The sequence below is a fragment of the Suncus etruscus genome, chromosome 16 (genome assembly GCF_024139225.1).
Source record: "Suncus etruscus isolate mSunEtr1 chromosome 16, mSunEtr1.pri.cur, whole genome shotgun sequence".
In the NCBI taxonomy this organism is placed as follows: Eukaryota; Metazoa; Chordata; class Mammalia; order Eulipotyphla; family Soricidae; genus Suncus; species Suncus etruscus.
Window position 1 is genome coordinate 72,164,686 of NC_064863.1, and position 19,384 is coordinate 72,184,069.

The following is a 19,384-nucleotide window of genomic DNA, read 5'->3' on the forward strand; positions in this document are numbered from 1 at the left end:
AGCTGACCCAAGACGGACCCAGGTTCAATCCCCAGAATCCCATATGGTGGCCCAAGCATGCCAGGAGTGATTTCTAAGGACAGAGCAGGAGTAACCCGAGTGCTACCAGATGTTCTCCAAAAACCAAAAAAATAAAAATAAAATAAATTCTATAGGGAAAAGTTTTCCCAGAAGTTATAATAAGCAACACTGGTGGTCTATGGTACAACAGAGGTAACAACTAAATAACATGCACCATAAAAAATATGTATATATCTTTTGGGGCCCAGGTGATACAGCACAGTGGGTATGGCTGTGTGCCTCGCAAACACCAACCCTGGTTCGACCCTGGCATCCCATATGGTCCCTCAGAACCTGCCAGGAGTGATTTCTGAGTGCAAAGCCACAAGTAACCCCTGAGGGCTGCTAGGTATGCCTAACCCCAAATGATGCATTTGTAAAAATAAACTTTATTTGAGTTTTTGGGTCACACCTGGAGGTGCTCAGGGGTTACTCCTGGCTTTTCACTCAGAAATCACACCTAGCAGGCTCAGGAGATCACCTGGGATGCTGGGAATTGAACCACTACCTGTCCTGGGTTAGCTGCATGCACGGCAAACGGCATCCTATCTATCTATCCTATCTATCCTATCCTATCTCATAGGCCTCCTGTGAAATTTCTTAAAGTAGCCAGTTAAAAGCATTTCTACATGAAGTAAGATTTTTTTTTTGGGGGGGCCACACCCGGCGATGCTCAGGGGTTACTTCTGGCTGTCTGCTCAGAAATAGCTCCTGGCAGGCACAGGGGACCATATGGGACACCGGGATTCGAACCAACCACCTTTGGTCCTGGGTCGGCTGCTTGCAAGGCAAACACCTCTGTGCTATCTCTCCGGGTCCCATGAAGTAAGATTTTGGGCTTAGTTTTGAATCTAACTGGCAATGAGAACTTTTTTGTTTTTTAACTTGAGATATAACTATAATTGAAATGTGACATTGCATTAGTTTCAGGCAAACAATATAATATATTATGAAAAGACCACAATAATCTTAGCTAACACAAATACCCAGGGGTTACTCCTGGTTCCATGCTCAGAAATCGCCCATGGCAGGCTCAGGGGACCATATGGGATGCCGGGATTAGAACCACCGACCTTTTGCATGCAAGGCAAATGCCTTACCTCCATGCTATCTCTCTAGCCCCTTGTTACCTTTTCTTATCATAAGAACTCTAAAGATGGGGCCCGAGAGATAGCACAGCAGCATTTGCCTTGCAAGCAGCTGATCCAGGACCAAAGGTGGTTGGTTCGAATCCCGGTGTCCCATATGGTCCCCCGTGCCTGCCAGGAGCTATTTCTGAGCAGACAGCCAGGAGTAACCCCTGAGCACCGCCGGGTGTGATCCAAAAATCAAAAAAAAAAAAAAGAACTTTAAAGATCATAGCAACTTCCAAATATACATTAAAATGTTGTCAACTACAGTCCTCATCTTGTACATAATATCCCTAGGACTTATATATGACAACTGAACTTTGCCCTATTGATCACCTCCTCACATTTCACTTCTCCTCTTCTGACCATCAGTTTCTTCTGGTTTTATTTTGTAGTTTCCACATACACACACACACACACACACACACACACACACACACACATAGATATATAAAGAGACATATATATAGAGACATATATAGAGACAGTCTATATAGACTGATCTCAATCTAAAGAATGCTGTCAGCTAGAAATACCTGGGAAACGGACCTGAACTGCAAATGTTTGCCTGACCAGACCCAAGGTGGAGTACCAGCCCATGTGCTTCTTACTCAATTGCAAGATGCGCTTTAGTCATATCACAGAATTTTGAAAAAGACAAGGCGCAGTACTCAGAGGTCTTGAGTAGCAGAGGGGACATGGTGAAAGAGTTCATTACTTTTATTGGGGTAAAGAATGGGGTGCCTAGGACTTCATAAATCCCATTTAGTGAATTCAAAGCAAGGGAGAAGGGGTCAGAACAGAAGTACAGCAGGGAAGGCGCTTGCCTTGCAAATGTCTGACCTGTCATCAGTCCCCAGAACTTGATATGGTCTCAAGTCCACCAGGACTAATCTCTGAGGACAGAGGCAGGAAAAAACCCAGAGCACCAACAGGTGTACGGCCCCCCACCTCAAGAGGGAAGAATTAAAATGTGGAATGGAAAGCAAGGGTTCATTTTTCCTATGTCAACCAGATTATCCAAATAGGGAGTGGGGGAGGGACACCAAGGAGAAGTAACTAAATGGAGTCCAATTGTATAGCTGGTAATGTTGTTATAAAGAAGGAAAGTGCCTCTCATGCAGATGCCTTAGCAATCAAAATCTTAAATCCAGGTATTTATGCTCTAAGAAAATAAACAATGCTAGAGCTTCTACATCAGTGAGCCATATTCCTAACCCAGAGTTTCCATGCTTATGACTATTGTCACCTTATATATACATGGCACATTTTCTTTTTCACATTTTTCTTTTTCATTTTCTTTTATCTATTCACTTGTCAACGGACATTTAGTTTCCAAACCTTGCCTATTATAAATAATGCTGTCAGGAGAAAAAAGCACTGAGACAGTAATTCCATTTCCTTTAAACCCTCAAATGAAATTACTAGGTATATGGTAGTTCTACTTTCAAATGGTTTCAGAAAACAAGTCATATAATTTCTGAAACCAGCCAATCAAAGACTGAACTACATCATCAAGACTGGTAAATTAAATACTATGAGACTGCTAATGATAAAATACTATCAAAATGCTAATGATCAAAAGAAATGATAAAACAAAGAACTATACATAAAAATAACTTTATTTTACTTTCTTTGTTTGTTTTTGGACCACACCCATCAGTGCTCAGGGATTACTTCTGGCTCTGAACTCAGAAATCGCTCCTGGCGGGACCGAATGAGATGCTGGGATTTGAACTACTGTCAGTCCTGGATCAGCTGTGTGCAAGAAATGCCTTGCCACTGTACTATCTACCCGGTCCCATATACATAAATTATATGGTCAAAGTCAGCATCTTAGATCAATGGAGAATGATGACTATTTACCAGATATAAAGACTGATCAGTCAATTAGTCTGAAGAAATAGACTCTATAACTTATTTCTCATAATAAAAAATAAAACCAGGGGGCCCGGAGAGATAGCACAGTGGCGTTTGCCTTGCAAGCAGCCGATCCAGGACCAAAGGTGGTTGGTTCGAATCCTGGTGTCCCTTATGGTCCCCCATGCCTGCCAGGAGCTATTTCTGAGCAGACAGCCAGGAGTAACCCCTGAGCAATGCTGGGTGTGGCCCAAAAAACAAACAAACAAACAAAAATAAATAAATAAATAAAACCAGGGCCGGAGAGATAGTATGGAGGTAGGGCGTTTGCCTTTCATGCAGAAGGATGGTGGTTCGAATCCCGGCATCCCATATGGTCCCCTGTGCCTGCCAGGGGCAATTTCTGAGCATAGAGCCAGAAGTAACCCCTGTGCGCTGCTGGGTGTGACCCAAAAAACAAAATAAATAAATAAATAAATAAATAAATAAATAAATAAATAAAATAAAACCAAAATAATGAGAAATAAGCTTATCTATCTAAATCACTAAATACTCTAATGACTTTCAGGTAGATTCTACAACTGTTTAATATGGAAAAGAGTCAGTCTTTTGTTTTGTTTTGGGACACACCTGACAGTGTTCAGGGCTTACTCTATGCTCTGTGCTCAGAAATCACTCCTGGCAGGCTCAAGGGACCATATGGGACCTGGATCCATCTAGGTCCAGCCATGTCTAAGGCAAACCACCCCTATTGCTCCAGCTCCAATGACAGTCTTTTTTTTTTTTTTTTAATTTTTTTTATTTTTGGTTTTTTGGGCCATACCCAGCGGTGCTCAGGGGTTACTCCTGGCTGTCTGCTCAGAAATAGCTCCTGGCAGGCACGGGGGACCATATGGGACACCGGGATTCTCTCCGGGCCCCAATGACAGTCTTTTTTTTTTTTTTTTTTTTTTTTTGTTGTGGTTTTTGGGTCACACCCAGCAGTGCTCAGGGGTTATTTCTGGCTCCAGGCTCAGAAATTGCTCCCGGCAGGCACGGGGGACCATATGGGATGCCGGGATTTGAACTGATGACCTCCTGCATGAAAGGCAAATGCCTTACCTCCATGCTATCTCTCCGGCCCCGAATGACAGTCTTTTTACTAAATAGTTTTTCTTGGAAAGTTTGACATTTTCATGCAACAGAAAAAATAGCTAGGAAAAAATGACTTGAAAGAAATCTATAGAATCAACTTGTTCTGCCTCATGAATTGAGGGAGAAAATAAAAACAAATGGTATCAAGACCAAACAGCTGTATGAACTTTGAATTAAAAAAATGATCTGCTTAAACATCAAACCTAAAGTCAATAACAGAATAGATACCCTATCTACAACAAGCTATACACAGAGGGGAACATTTTCACTAGCACTCTGGGAAACAAAGGGAAGATATGGAGCATGCTGGGAAATGGCCTGGAGGGAGGGAGGACAACCCTGGTGGTGGAAATGGCCCTGATTCATTGTCATTATGTACCATAAATACTACTGTGAAAGACTTATTATTCACTCTTTGGTCACAATAAAAATTATTATTATTAAAAAAGAATAATGAAACCTATAACCAAATTGAACTAAAAATATAGAAGAAAAAACACAGGCCAGAAAGATACTGCATTTGGAAAAGATTTCTTGGATGTGATACAAAAGGTTTAAGTAAATTCTAAAACAATATGAAAAAGGTTACTTTGGGGTTGTATAGATAGTAGGGTAAGGTACTATGGTCCCTTGAGCTCTGCTAGAAGTGATCCCTTAGCATACACATAGAAGTAAGCTCCGGGTGGGCTCAAAACCAGCGCCTTTCCCCCACTAAAAATGGACAACTCTGCATCAAAGGAAATCAAAAAGAAAAAAAGGACAAGTCACAAAATGAATGAAAGTATTTAAAAAGCATGTACCTAGTGAAGTACTAATTAAGTTACCAAATAAATAATTTATACAATCCATAGAGTTCCATTTCAGACAGACCTGGGTCTATATAAATAAAAGAAGTGTATTGGTATAATTAAAAACAAAAGACAGGGCCAGAGCGATAGCAGAGCGTAGGGTGTTTGCTTTGCACACAGCCGATCGAGGACGACAGTGGTTCGAATCCCAGCATCCCATATGGTTCCCCAAGCCTGCCAGAAGCAATTCCTAAGTACAGAGCCAGGAATAATCCCTGAGTGCCACTGGGTGTGACCCAAAAATAATAATAATAATAAATAGAAATAAAAACAAAAGAGTGGGCTGGAGCTATAGCAAAATAGGTAGAGCATTTGCCTTATACACGACCAACCCAGGTTTGATCGCTGACATTCCATATGGTCCCCTGAGCACTTCCAGGAATGTACTGAGTGAAGAGCCAGGAGTAACCCCTTAGCACTACAAGGTGTGACAAAAAAACAAAACAAAACAAAACAAAAACAAAAACAAAGGGCAAAGTCATAATGAAAAAGTTGTAATAGGGGGCCAGAGAGATAATACAGTGGTAGGGCATTTGCCTTGCACACGGCCTATCCAGGAAGAACCCGGGTTCGATTCCCAGCATCCCATAGGGTCCCCTGAGCCTACTAGGAGCAATTTCTGAGTGGAAAGCCAGGAGTAACCCCTAAGTGCCGCCAGGTGAGCCCCACCCCCAAAAAAAAGTCATAATGGAAAAGGTGAGTTCCTAGGGTGAGGACATTCAGCTCTAACAGGCTATAAGACAGACTATAGGAAAACAAGAGAGAGTGAAGAAGACACTGCCAAGTGAGGGAGAAATGCTGAGAATGAAGTGGAAAACCCCCCAAACTATAAATGGAACTATGGCAAAGCAGTGCAGTTCCTCATCACAGGTAGTAAGTAGGTAAAGACTAATCTGGAAGACTCAATCAGTAATAGCAACCTATATAATCTTGGAAAAGGACTTCATGGTAGAAATACTTAGGATGTTTAAAGAGCTCAAAAAGACTACAGAATGGACCTATCAATAAAACGCAAGAAGATAATGGGGGCACAAATGAGAAAACTATGTATAGAAATAACAGAAATAAAAAACTTGGTAGGAGAAGTGAAAGTTACTGGAAGACCCCACCAACAGAATAGAGGAGTTGAATTAGTGAGTTCTAAAATGAGGTACAGAAAACCTCCCGGCAGTGCTAGAGGAATAGCAGATTTGGTAAGGCATTTGCCTTGCATGTAAGTTCAATCCCTGGCATACCAATAGGGTCCCCTGAGCCTGCCAGGAGTGATTTCTGAGAGCAGAGCCAGGAGTAACCCCTAAGCACTGCCAGGTGTGGCCAAAAAGAAGTAATAAAAAAAAAAAAAAAGACCATTCATGTCAAGCTCTCCTGGTAGCTGTGATGCATAAAGAAGGCTGAGCAGCAATAGTCACCCACTGTGTACAATAAGAGGTAAGGCAGAAAATGTCTGGCAATAAACTCCAGATGTCCCTAAAGGCAGATGTTCATCTAACCTAGAACCCTCAGTTCTCATGTAGCTCCCTGAAATGCAGCACTTTGCCATTCTAGGGTCATATATTGCCAAATTCCAGAAAGGACCCCTCTACTCATCCTCAGGAAAGACCAAAACTACGAAGACCTTTCCAGAATAACCTTTTGAAGAAATCATCCCTGACACTCGGAGCAGGCACATCAATCTACGTGTGACTACTGTGATCCTGCAAAGCAAGTGCTCTGCCTGGGAGCCATTTACATTTACAATTTGGAGGAGAGGGTTCGCCCAAAGGTGTTGGGGACACCAGAGGTAAATCCCAAGGTACTGGAGAAGACATGAAGTACCAGGAGCAAACTTGGGCCTTGTGTGTGCTAAGCATGCATCCCAAATGAGACTTCTGCAAGTAATTCTTTTTGTGGTTTTTTTTTTTTTTTTTTTTTTTTTTTGTCAGACCTGGCAGTGCTCAGGGTTAACTTCTGGCACTTCACTCAGGGATCATTTCTGGTGAGTTCAGAAAATCATATAGGATGCCAGGGATCAAACCCAGATTGACTATGAGCAAAGCAAGTGGACCTGCTGTGCTAGCATCTCCATGGCCCCTGCAAGGCAGTTCTTAACGTTTAAATCTTCCCAACTAAATTGCTTGAAAGAAAATGTATGCCCTAGAGGCAAGGCAAGGGGGAAATGAAAGGATGGGAGAGAAATTGGGGACATTGGTGGTGGGAAATAAACACTGGGGAAGCATGTTAGATACTGTATAACTGAAATTCACCATCAACAACTTTGTAACTGTGTAATTCACAATGGTTCAATTAAAATTTTTATTTATAGGGGGGATTTGGGGAATAAAAAAAAAAGAAAAAGAAAAAAATTTTATTTATAGGGGCCAGAACGATAGTACAGCAAGTAGGGTGCTAGCCTTGAACGCAGCCGACCTAGGTTCGATACTCAGCATCCCATATGGTCTCTCTCGAGCTTGCCAGGAGTGATTCTTAAGTGCAGAGCCAGTAAGTGTGGCCCAAAAGACAAAAAAAAATTTTGGCTTTTGGGTCACACCCGGCAGTGCTCAGGGGATCATATGGGATGCCAGGATTCGAACCACCGTCCTTCTGCACATAAGGCAAATGCCTTACCTCCATGCTATCTCTCCGGCCCCTAAATCATCTATTTTTTAAATTTATAATTTTTTTTTTTTTTTTTTTTTGGTTTTTGGGTCACACCCAGCAGCGCTCAGGGGTTACTCCTGGCTTCATGCTCAGAAATCGCTCCTGGCAGGCTCGGGGGACCATATGGGACGCCGGGATTCGAACCGATGACCTTCTGCATGAAAGGCAAACGCCTTACCTCCATGCTATCTCTCCGGCCCCAAATTTATAATTTTTTAATAATTTTTTTATAAATTTAAAAAATAGATGAGTTAGGGGCCAGAGAGATAGCATGGAGGTAAGGCATTTGCCTTGCATGCAGAAGGACGGTGTTTCAAATCCCGGCATCCAATATGATCCCCTGAGCCTGCCAGGAGTGATTTCTGAGTGTAGAGCCAGGAGTAACCCCTGAGCGCTGCTGGGTGTGACCCAAAAAACCAAAAACAAACAAAAAAAAAGATGATTTATTCCAGTGATTCTCACTATGCAAAATACAAAGTAAGCATTCAAATATCTATTGTATTCATCCAAGTAAATATTATGATACAGGTCAGATCCCATTTTAATACATGATGTGGTAAAGGACACTGTAGATTTACTTTGTATTCAAGTCCATTAAGACAGAAGCCAGGATCAGTGATGTCAACTATGTGATGCATTTTCTTTAAATAAATTGAAAAAAAGAAAAATAGGGGCCGGAGTGGTGGCACAAGTGGTAAGGCATCTGCCTTGCAAGCGCTAACCTAGGACAGGCCACAGTTCGATCCCCCGGTGTCCCATTTGGTCCCCCAAGCCAGGAGCAATTCTGAGCACATAGCCAGCATAGCATCAACGAGTGTGGCCTAAAAACAAACAAACAAACAAACAAAAATAGAGACAGAAGCCAATAGCCAGACTCTATAAAACGTCAAGCAGGACCAGGTTGATAGTTCAAAGGGCTCATGTGCAAGCTTTGTAAGAGAGAGGCTCCTAGTTGGATCCCTTAAACACTGCTTGAGCAAACCCCAAACCACACGGCAGGGAGTGGCCCAAAAAGAAAAGAAAAGCTAAGACTTAATGTTTGTCCTATTTAAGAACATTATAAATAAAAAAAGAGCAGTATGTGCAATTTGTTTCCAGAATGATGCTGTGGGTTGCCACCTAAATCAAATCCACCCCACTTTTTTTTTTTTTTTTTTTTTTTTGGTTTTTGGGCCACACCCTGTGACGCTCAGGGGTTACTCCTGGCTTCTTGGGGGACCATATGGGACGCCGGGGGATCGAACCGCGGTCCGTCCTAGGCTAGCGCAGGCAAGGCAGGCACCTTACCTCCAGCGCCACCGCCCAGCCCCCCCACTTTTTTTTTTTTTTTTTTTTTTTTGGTTTTTGGGTCACACCCGGCGGTGCTCAGGGGTTACTCCTGGCTGTCTGCTCAGAAATAGCTCCTGGCAGGCACGGGGACCATATGGGACACCGGGATTCGAACCAACCACCTTTGGTCCTGGATCGGCTGCTTGCAAGGCAAACGTTGCTGTGCTATCTCTCCGGGCCCTCCACCCCACTTTTTAAAAAAATTTTTTATTGAGGTCATTGTGAATTACAAGTCTTTCATAGTTATATTTCAGGTGTTTAGTGACAATGAATTTGGGCCATTCCCACCACCGGGGTAAACCTCTTTCCACCACAGTTCCCCACATGCATCCCAAATCTCCATCCCTAGCCCCCTGGACTACTAGTGTAACTAGTCCATTTTATGTTTAGCTTGTTATAGTTTGGGTCTATCTCTTGATTCTGTTGTTGTGGACTTTGGTTTGAGTATTTAGATCTGACCTTTTTTTTTTTCCCACTCAATGTTCCTGAGACTACTTGGCCCCTGAACCTAATCCACATTTTTTTTCTTTTCTCAATTTGTAATGAAACACAGAAATATGAAACGGAACAAAGTGAATCACATCCGTTCAAACCTACATTTTCCAAAACAATATGCTGATAGGACAACAATCTGTTTTATGATAGTGAGCTAAAACTATTTTTTTTCTTTTGGTTTATGGGCCACACCCGGCGATGCTCAGGGGTTGCTCCTGGCTATGCTCTGATAAATTGCTCCTGACTTGGGGGACCATATGGGACGTCGGCGGATCGAACCGCAGTCTGTCCTAAGCTAGTGCGCTCAAGGCAGACAGATGCCTTAGAGCTTCTGCCACCACTCCAGCCCCGAGCTAAAACTATCTGACCTAAAAGTAACAGTATATGTACTTTTCCACTTCAAAATGAAAAATAAATTACAGTATGAAAAACTATGAAATGATCTGAATTATTAGTTCAGCTCAGAAAAAAAAAATCTGATGCGGGGTTGGAGAAATAGCATGAAAGTAAGGCATTTGCCTTGCATGCAGAAGGACAGTGGTTCGAATCCCGGCATTCCATATGGTCCCGAGCCTGCCAGAAGCGATTTCTGAGCATAGAGCCAGGAGTGACCCCTGAGCGCTGCTGGGTGTGACCCAAAACAAAAAATAAAAACAAAAAATAAAACAAAAAAAGAAAAAACCTTAAATATGATTTCCAGCACTAGATAGAAATTTTTAGTACTGTAGGAATTGTAACTAGGCAAAGGCTTAGTTCTTCATAAACCCAGAAGAATATATGTAGTATTCACTGGACACCTTATTTCTTTTTTTGGGATATGTTAAAATTTTTTATTTATTTATTTATTTTTTTGGTTTTTGGGCCATACCCGGTGATGCTCAGGGGTCACTCCTGGCTTGGGGGACCATATGGGACGCCAGGGGATGGAACCGCGGTCCGTCCTAGGCTAGCGCTGGCAAGGCTACCTCTAGCACCACTGTGCCGGCCCCGGGATACATTAAAATTTGAAATGACTAGCATGAAAATAAAGGCATTAGGGACCAGAGAGATAACATGGAGGGAAGGCATTTGCCTTTCATGAAGAAGGTCATCGGTTTGAATCCCGGCATCCCATATGGTCCCCCGTGCCTGCCAGGAGCAATTTCTGAGCATGGAGCCAGGAGTAACCCCTGAGCACTGCCGGGTGTGACCCAAAAACCACAAAAAGAAAAAAGAAAAAGAAAATAAAGGCATTAACCACAATTCTTGGCACCTGTGGCTAATTTTTTTTTACCTTATTTGGTGATTTCAAAGGTGAGATGGCTATTTTATTTGGTGTCTGTGTTGTAGAATTTAAAGTTGATCCGATAACACCGCTTTCAGAGATTGTGATGGTCTTGGATGGGGTCCCGGGAGTAGACTGGGAAAGAACCCTACCTGCAAATGAGAGGCAGCACATCAGTTTGACTTTTTAGATATTCATCTATGAATGAAAGTGATGAAGATCTCTCACCCATAAGGAACATAGCATTCCATTTGCTATTTCAAGTCAATTTATGTATTACATATGAATGCAAATGTGTGAATGTCTAACGAACTATGGAGAACCTAAGCAAAAAAAAAAAGTCCTCAGTAATATTAGTATCTTAACTGTACTTCACATAAAGTCCACAAAAACACTTCAGCTCTTGATTCATCCTCATCAATACTAAGTCATATCTATCCAAAATATAGGCTTAGGACAACTAAGCTTAATATACTAATATAACTCCTAAAAGTCAGTACTTGAATCCAGATCAATCTGTTTTCTTTTATATTAGCACTGTCTACCTGTTTCAATTTAAAACTCAATTAAACCCATATTTTAACAAAGCAGCTAGCTATGGATTAACTTGAATGCTGTCTGATTTAACAGGGTTTAATTTCAGGCTGCCAAAAGAAAAAATAAAAATGCTTTTAATTATATTATCTGGGGCTGGAAAGATAGCACAGCGATAGAGCATTTGCCTTGCAAGCGGCTGACCCAGGACTGGTGTTGATTTGAATTCCGGCATCCCATATGGTCCCTGCTAGGAGCAATTTCTGAGCAGAGCCAGGAGTAATCCCTGGGCGTGGCTGGGTGTGGCCTCCCAAAAAAACCAAAACAAAAAACAAAAATACAAACTGTATTCATCTACTTTCAACCAGAATACTGTTAAAAATTATTGGACAATTTTTTGCTTCTTTAAGACAACAAATAACCTTCTGGAACAAATGTTAAAAACTGTGTCTACATAGCTCAGATTAATTAGAAATTATATTACAATGAGTTGTAAGAGTGTGCATTTTTATTTAGGCAAAGAGGGATACAAAGATATGACACATCATTAAATGCTTGAAGAATGTGAGCAAGCCATTATTTCCATTTATCAAGGACCCCGATTCTCTCCCACTTCAGCTAGTTTGTACACCCCCCTCTTTCCCATGGCTAAGTTAGTCTGAGAGTCATTCATGCCATTCATGTTGAGAAGGATATGTCTCTAGACAGGCTTGGACACTCACTCCTATACAAGATCTTCCAAAGCTCTCTTTCTCTTTCTGCCTGTGTGTGCGCTGCTGTCTGTCTGGTCCTTGAGGATGATGAGATAAGATTCCTTTTAATCCACAATGGATATGCAGACATGAGGTAATTAATATTTCTAGTAGGAATTTTAAAAATATGTTCTCTTTGATTTATGATTCAGATGGTTTGCCTTGACAGGAATAAAACTGATCTAGGACTAAGAATTAAATCCAGCCTTTCACTTCAGAAATATAGCATTAAGGTATAGACACATTTTTATCATGTCTGCTATCAATCAAAACTGAACAGATTAAGCAGATATCATGTCTCCTATCATAGGTAAGCAGATAACATGTCTGCTATCCATCATAATTAAACACATCTTTTTTTTTTTTTTTCCTTTTTTTGGTACACAGCTAGCAGTGCTCAGAACTTATTCCTGCTGTGCCTGGAAACCATATGAGATGCAGGGCATAAAACCCTGGACAGGTGCATGCAAAGCAGGAGAAATACACACTATATTCTCACTCTGGCCCTTAAATAAATACATCCTATATGAACTAAAAAAATTCTCATCAAAGTTCTTTTTCTTTTTATTTATTTATTTATTTATTTATTTATTTATTTATTTATTTATTGGGTTTTTTTGGCCACACCCGGCGGTGCTCAGGGGTAACTCCTGGCTGTCTGCTCAGAAATAGCTCCTGGGGCCGGTCGCGCTAAAGGTAAGGTGCCTTGCCTGCGCTAGCCTTGGACGGACCGCGGTTCGATCCCCCGGTGTTCCATATGGTCCCCCAAGCCAGGAGCAACTTCTGAGCACATAGCCAGGAGTAACCCCTGAGCGTTACCGGGTGTGGCCCAAAAACCAAAAACAAAAAAAAAAAAAAAAAAAGAAATAGCTCCTGACAGGCATGGGGGACCATATGGGACACTGGGATTCGAACCAACCACCTTAGGTCCTGGATCGGCTGCTTGCAAGGCAAACGCTGCTGTGCTGTCTCTCCGGGCCCCAAAGTTCTTTTTCTTTTTGGTTTGGTTTTTCCCACCTGGTAGTGCTCGTGGCTCTGTTCTCAGGGATCACTCTGGAGGGGCTCCAACAACCAAACAGGGTGCTGGGAATTGAACCTAAGTCAGCCCCATGTAAGACAAGTGCCCTTACCAATGTACTGTAATTTTGACCCCGCATCAAATTATTTTAAGCCCATCCGAAAGTGTTGGGCATACCTCAAGTCATAATACTGATTTCCAAAACACCTATGAAGACTGAAGAAGCATAATCACTAGTTAAGAAAATAATATTCTGGGGCTGGAGAGATAGCATGGAGGTTGGCATTTGCCTTGCATGCAGAAGGTCAGTGGTTCGAATCCTGGCATCCCATATGGTCCCCTGAGCCTGCCAGGAGCGATTTCTGAGTGTAGAGCCAAGAATAACCCCTGAGCGCTGCCAGGTATGACGAAAAACAAAACAACAAAAAGAAAATATATTCTTTTGTGTTTCTTAAAATAGTGTTATTATAACTTCTTATTTATTAGAAATATTAGTTATTGGGGTCAAAGAGATAGAATAGAGCATTTGCCTTGCACGCAGCTGACCCAGGACAGACCTGGGTTGATTCCTGGGATCTTATATGGTCCCCCACGCCTACCAGCAGTGATTTCTGAGCACAGAGCCAAGAGTACTTTTGTGAGCACTGCCCAGAAACCAAAAGAAAAAAAAAAAGCCTTTAAAAATAAAAGAAAGAAATATTAGTTATTGCATACATGGCAGAAAACGTTCATGTAAGAAATCCTAAATTTTTGTTGTTGGGAAATGTGCACTAGTAAAGGGATTGGTGGGTATGACTGAAACTCAAACACATAACTGAAACTCAATCATGAACAACTTTGGGGGGGGGGGTTGGGCCATACCCAGCAGTGCTCAGGGGTTACTCCTGGCTCTGCACTCAGAAATTATTCCTGGCAGGGTCGGGGACCATGTGGGAAGTGGGAAATCGAACCCAGGTCCGTCCCGGGTCGGTCGCATGCAAGGCAAACTGTCTTACTGCTGTGCCATCACTCCAGCCCCATGAACAACCTTCTAACTGTGCAACTCATAGTGATTAAATTAAAATAATCTATTAAGGGGCCGGAGAGATAGCACAGCGGTGTTTGCCATGCAAGCAGCCGATCCAGGACCTAAGGTGGTTGGTTCAAATCCCAGCATCCCCTATGGTCCCCCGTGCCTGCCAGGAGCTATTTCTGAGCAGATAGCCAGGAGTAACCCCTGAGCACCGCTGGGTGTGGCCCAAGAAAACAAACAAACAAAATTTTTTAAACAAGAATGTGACAAAATCAGGTTCACATCTTAGAAATAACATTTATGGGGATCAGAGGGGTGGCACAAGTGGTAGGGCATTTGCCTTGCTACACACTAAATCTAGGATGGACTGTGGTTTGATCCCCTGGCATCCCATATGGTCCCCAAGCCAGGAACGATTTCTGAACGTATAGCTTCAGCGTCTCTTGGTGTGCCCCCCCAAAAGAAGTGAGCTATGGTTAGCATATAACAAATTATAAATGACCCAAAGTCCTACCAATGTCATAATATAGTCAGTGTAGAAGAGGTAGGCACGTGGTTAACCATAAATTCCTTCAGACACTGTTCACAGACACTATGCAATCAGTGAATTTGTTTAGATTTCGCCAAACTAAGACATTTTAGATTAGCACCCCCCCAAAAAAATAAACCAACCCCCAAAAGAATAAAAACTTCAAAAAGAAACTTTCTAGAAGAGGCAGTCTGCATCTGAAAAGTCTCTAATCCATTCTAGTCTAGAGGTTCAGAAAGATAGGTCAGATCGTAGGGTACTTGCTTTGTACACACATCTGACATCCCATCATCCCCTATGGTCCTGAGCCTGCTAGGAGTTAGTTCTTGAGTGCAGAGCAAGAAATAACCCAAGTATCTCTGTGTGACCCCACCAAAAATAAATCTAACCATGAGGTGTTTCCATTAGCATTTATCAGAATGAAAACTAGAAATGTGATTCTAACTTCTTCAAACTCTAAATCCAAAACTTGTCGCTGTGGCTGTATGATTTTTTTTCCCCAGTACTACTGGGTATTGAATTGTTTGCCAAGCACAAAGAAGAAGAGAACAAGAATTAACGAATCCATTGGGGAAGGAGATGTAGAAAGAGAAGCAGTGATGCTTGCAAAGGAATGGTAATTATAAGTGATGCACCCCATAAAGAGAAAGAAAGCAGTTGAAGGTGTGAGACATTATTATGAATGAGAAAGTAGAAAGGCTAAAGGATTTCTTTTTTTTTTTAGGTCACACCCAGCTGTGCTCAGGGGTTATTCAGGCTCTATGCTCAGAGGTCATTCCTGGCAGTGCTCAGGGGACCATATGGGATGCTGGGGATCGAACCCAGGTCAGTCGCATGCAAGACAGACACCCTACCCACTGTGCTATCACTCCGACACTAGGCTAAAGGACTTCAAAGTCAAAGAACTGACAGACTGGAAATACAAAAGCAAGTTATATTAAATAAAGAATAAAACACTCCTAAATGTCAAGATTTCTCCTTTGTTTACAGTCATTGGTGATGACAAAATTTAAAGTGCACTATAAAATATAATTAAATCATACTCAGGAATCTGCTGGTAAAAGTATTAAAGTAAATTCCCCTAAATAAAGTCTTCTGGATTAAAAAAAAAGTAAGCTAAAATACTATTTTAAATACTATATACTATTTTCTATTATATATTTGTACACATATATAATACTATATGCTATTTAAAATACTATGTACTGGGGCCGGGAAGGTGGCGTTAGAGGTAAGGTGTCTGCCTTGCAAGCGCTAGAGTAGGACAAACCGCGGTTCGATCCCCCGGCATCCCATATGGTCCCCCAAGCCAGGAGCAACTTCTGAGCACGTAGCCAGGAGTAACCCCTGAGCGTCAAACGGGAGTGGCCCAAAAAAAAACAAAAAATAAAATAAAATAAAATACTATGTACTAAAATATTATCATGTAATCAATACTGTGGTGACAAAAGAGAACTGCATATGCAGCATATTAAAATACTTAAATTTGGGGCCGGAGAGATAGCATGGAGGTAAGGCTTTTGCCTTGCATGCAAAAGAACGGTGGTTCAAATCCCGGCATCCTATATGGTCCCCTGAGCCTGCCAGGAGCGCTTTCTGAGCATAGAGCCAGGAGTAACCCCTGAGCGCTGTTTTTTGTGACCCAAAAAACCAATAAATAAATAAACAAATAAATAAAATACTTAAATTAAAAATTCAAACAAGGGGCCGGAGCAATAGCACAGTGGTAGAGCATTTGCCTTGCATACGGCCAACACAGGATGGACCCTGGTTCGAATCCCAGCATCCCATATGGTCCCCCAAGCCTGCCAGGAGCAATTTCTGAGCGTAGAGCCAGGAGTAACCCCTGAGTGCTGCAGGGTCTGATCCAAAAACCAAAAAGAAAACAAACAAAAAATTCACACCAAAGTCATAAAATAACAAATCTTGTGACTATTTATGTAAACCTATTAAAACTGAACACAAGTACTTTAAACACGAGAGCTCAAATCCCAGACTAGTCACTGGCTACTGGGTGGCTCTGGAGGTTACTGGCAAAAATGGAAATGCAACTAACTCTTCAGACTGGGTTGTCAAGTCAGTAAACATACAGAAACATTAGTCAGTATTATTGGAGTTTATGATTTTTGCTATGTTCATTCTGATTCTTTTTCTTTTTTTTTTTTTTTTTGGTTTTTCGGGCCACACCCATTTGATGCTCAGGGGTTACTGCTGGCTAAATGCTCAGGAATTGCCCCTGGCTTGGGGGGACCATGGAGGACGCCTGGGGATCGAACTGCGGTCTTTCCTTGGCTAGTGCTTGCAAGGCAGACACCTTACCTCTAGCGCCACCTCACCGGCCCCTTTTGCCATGTTCTTGGTTAAAAAAAAAACAACTAAGGAGATTAAAAGATTTTGAGAATGCTTTTTGTTTAAGGCAACCACTTAATAAATGTAACATTTCTTATTAACAAGTTCAGCTGATAATGAAAGTTCTACAACATTTGCACTACAACATTTCAAGGTGGCAGAAAAGACTGTTAAGAACCTAGCTGAAGGTTAATAGACAGCTTAATTAACTATAAAGAAATATAACCTGCAATGACTGGTGGTGACACTTGAGTTGTCTGTCCTGTAACTGCTTTACTAGTAATTGGTTTTGCAAAGATCAGCTTCGTGATCACTGGCCCAGACGTTGGTGTTCGAGGCTTCTTAGCAATCTGCAATATATAAATAACTGTGAAGACCATCTGTTCCTTAAAATACCTACTCGATTCAAAGCAGACAAAAGGTTGACATACAGAAGAATGTGTGAAATCAGCTCATTCGACAAAACAGATCGAAGTAACAAAGTAGATTTAAGATTAATGCTAACACATTCATTCAAAATGCTACCACTCATCAATCATTATCAGCCTCATTATTAATGTAATAGTTATGATTATTTAATAATAAACATTTCCATTTAAAAATACAATGGCACAGCAAAGTTTTTCAAAATAGTAAATCTTCAATAATAAAAAAAAATGATAGAGTAAATTGAGACAGCATACTGCAAATGATGAAGTCACCTGTAAATAAAACTACATTTTTCTCCTAGGAGCAAAACATTAACAAATATAATAAAAACCATTGTTATTTTATTATATAAAACCATTACAATGATTAGATCTTAAACATTAGAAATAAAGAGTTGAACAAGTCAACATCCTAGGATACAGAGACAAGTATGGCCAAACAAAGATAACTCTAAAAGCACAGACTATAGGGCCAGAGAAGTAATATACTTGCTTTGCATAAGCCACCCAGGGGTCAATGCTTTGCATCCCACATACTCTACCCAGGTTCTTTCCGGGTCATCCCTGTGCAAGGCAAACACCCTATTGCTGTGCTATCACTGGCCCCATTTGGGGTGGGGAGGGGATTTCTAAGCTTTTCAGGCGTTATTCCTGAACTTAGAGCCAAGTAAGCCCTGAGCATAGCTGAGTGTGGTCTCCAAACATAATTAACAAATGAATAAAAACAAAGACTAAACCATTATTATTATTATTATTATTTTTGTTTTTGGGCCACACCTGGTGGTGCTCAGGGGTTACTCCTGGCTGTCTGCTCAGAAATAGCTCCTGGCAGGCATGGGGGACCATATGGGACACCGGGATTCGAACCAACCACCTTTGGTCCTGGATCGGCTGCTTGCAAGTCAAACACCGCTGTGCTATCTCTCCAGGCCCTAAACCATTATTTAGTAAAAAAAAAAAACTGTTACTAAAATATTTCTTTTCTTTTCTTTTTTTTTCTTTTTTGGTTTTTGGGTCACACCCGGCAGCGCTCAGGGGTTACTCCTGGCTTTATGCTCAGAAATCGCTCTGGCAGGCTTGGGGGGGACCACATGGGATGCCGGAATTCCAACCACCGACCTTCTGCATGCAAGGCAAATGCCATATCTCCATGCTATCTCTCCGGCCCCGTTACTAAAATATTTCTTTGAAGGGAAAGTATATTTTATTATTCTCTAATTTGGGGGGTTTTCTTAGAGGGGGCACATCTGGCAGGGGTTATTCCTAGCTCTGTGTTCAGAAATCACTCTGGCAGGCTTGGGGGACATATGGGATGCCAAGGATTGAACCCGGGCCCATTTGGGGTCAGCCCGGTGCAAGGCAAATGCCCTACTGCTGTGCTATCACTCGGGCACCATCTCTCTCTGATCATTTTTGTTTTGTTTTATTTTTTATATTTAAGCCACACTTGAAGTGGTCAGGGCTTTCTCCTGGCTCTGTGTTCAGTGATCACTCCTGGTGGGCTTGGAGGATTATAAAGGATGCCAGGTATTGAACGCGAGTCTGCCGCATACATGGCAAACACCCTACCTACTATACCTATATTTTAAGGCTCTGATGCCAATTTTTCTTTGATCTTAAATTATATGGCACACTGAGCTAAAATTCTCACAAGGATATAATTACCAAAGTTTTTAATTTTATATGGAAACTATCAAGTATTTGGAAGATATAGATCAGGAGTCCTCAAACTATGGCCCACGGGCCACCTGCAACCAGCAGAGGACATTTATCCAGCTCACTGGGTGTTTTTGCCACCACTGCCTGTCGTGCTTAGCCTCCCACTCATCCCAGGCCAGCAATGCGCATGTGTGGGATTTTTGCTGCTCTCTCCGACTCAACTCCTCTTCTTCTTTCTGTCTCTCAATTCCTCCTCTCATTCTTGGCAGGGTCTTTAAACTATGGTTCAAGAGCCACTACTGTTAATTTTTTTTTTAAAACTATAGTCCAGCCCTCTAACAGGTCT

General features: G+C 41.7%; 1 protein-coding gene across 1 annotated transcript in view; it reads right to left on the reverse strand.

Moving 5' to 3' along the window:
* The window catches only part of LIN54 (lin-54 DREAM MuvB core complex component), a 51,914-nt gene that overhangs the window by 24,344 nt on the left and 8,186 nt on the right, over positions 1-19,384 (reverse strand). The window contains exons 2-3 of the mRNA XM_049790248.1: positions 17,178-17,301; positions 10,767-10,909 (exon numbers count right to left, since the gene is read on the reverse strand). Of these exons, the coding sequence (XP_049646205.1) occupies positions 10,767-10,909; positions 17,178-17,301 (267 nt within the window). The remainder of the gene's footprint in view (positions 1-10,766; positions 10,910-17,177; positions 17,302-19,384) is intronic.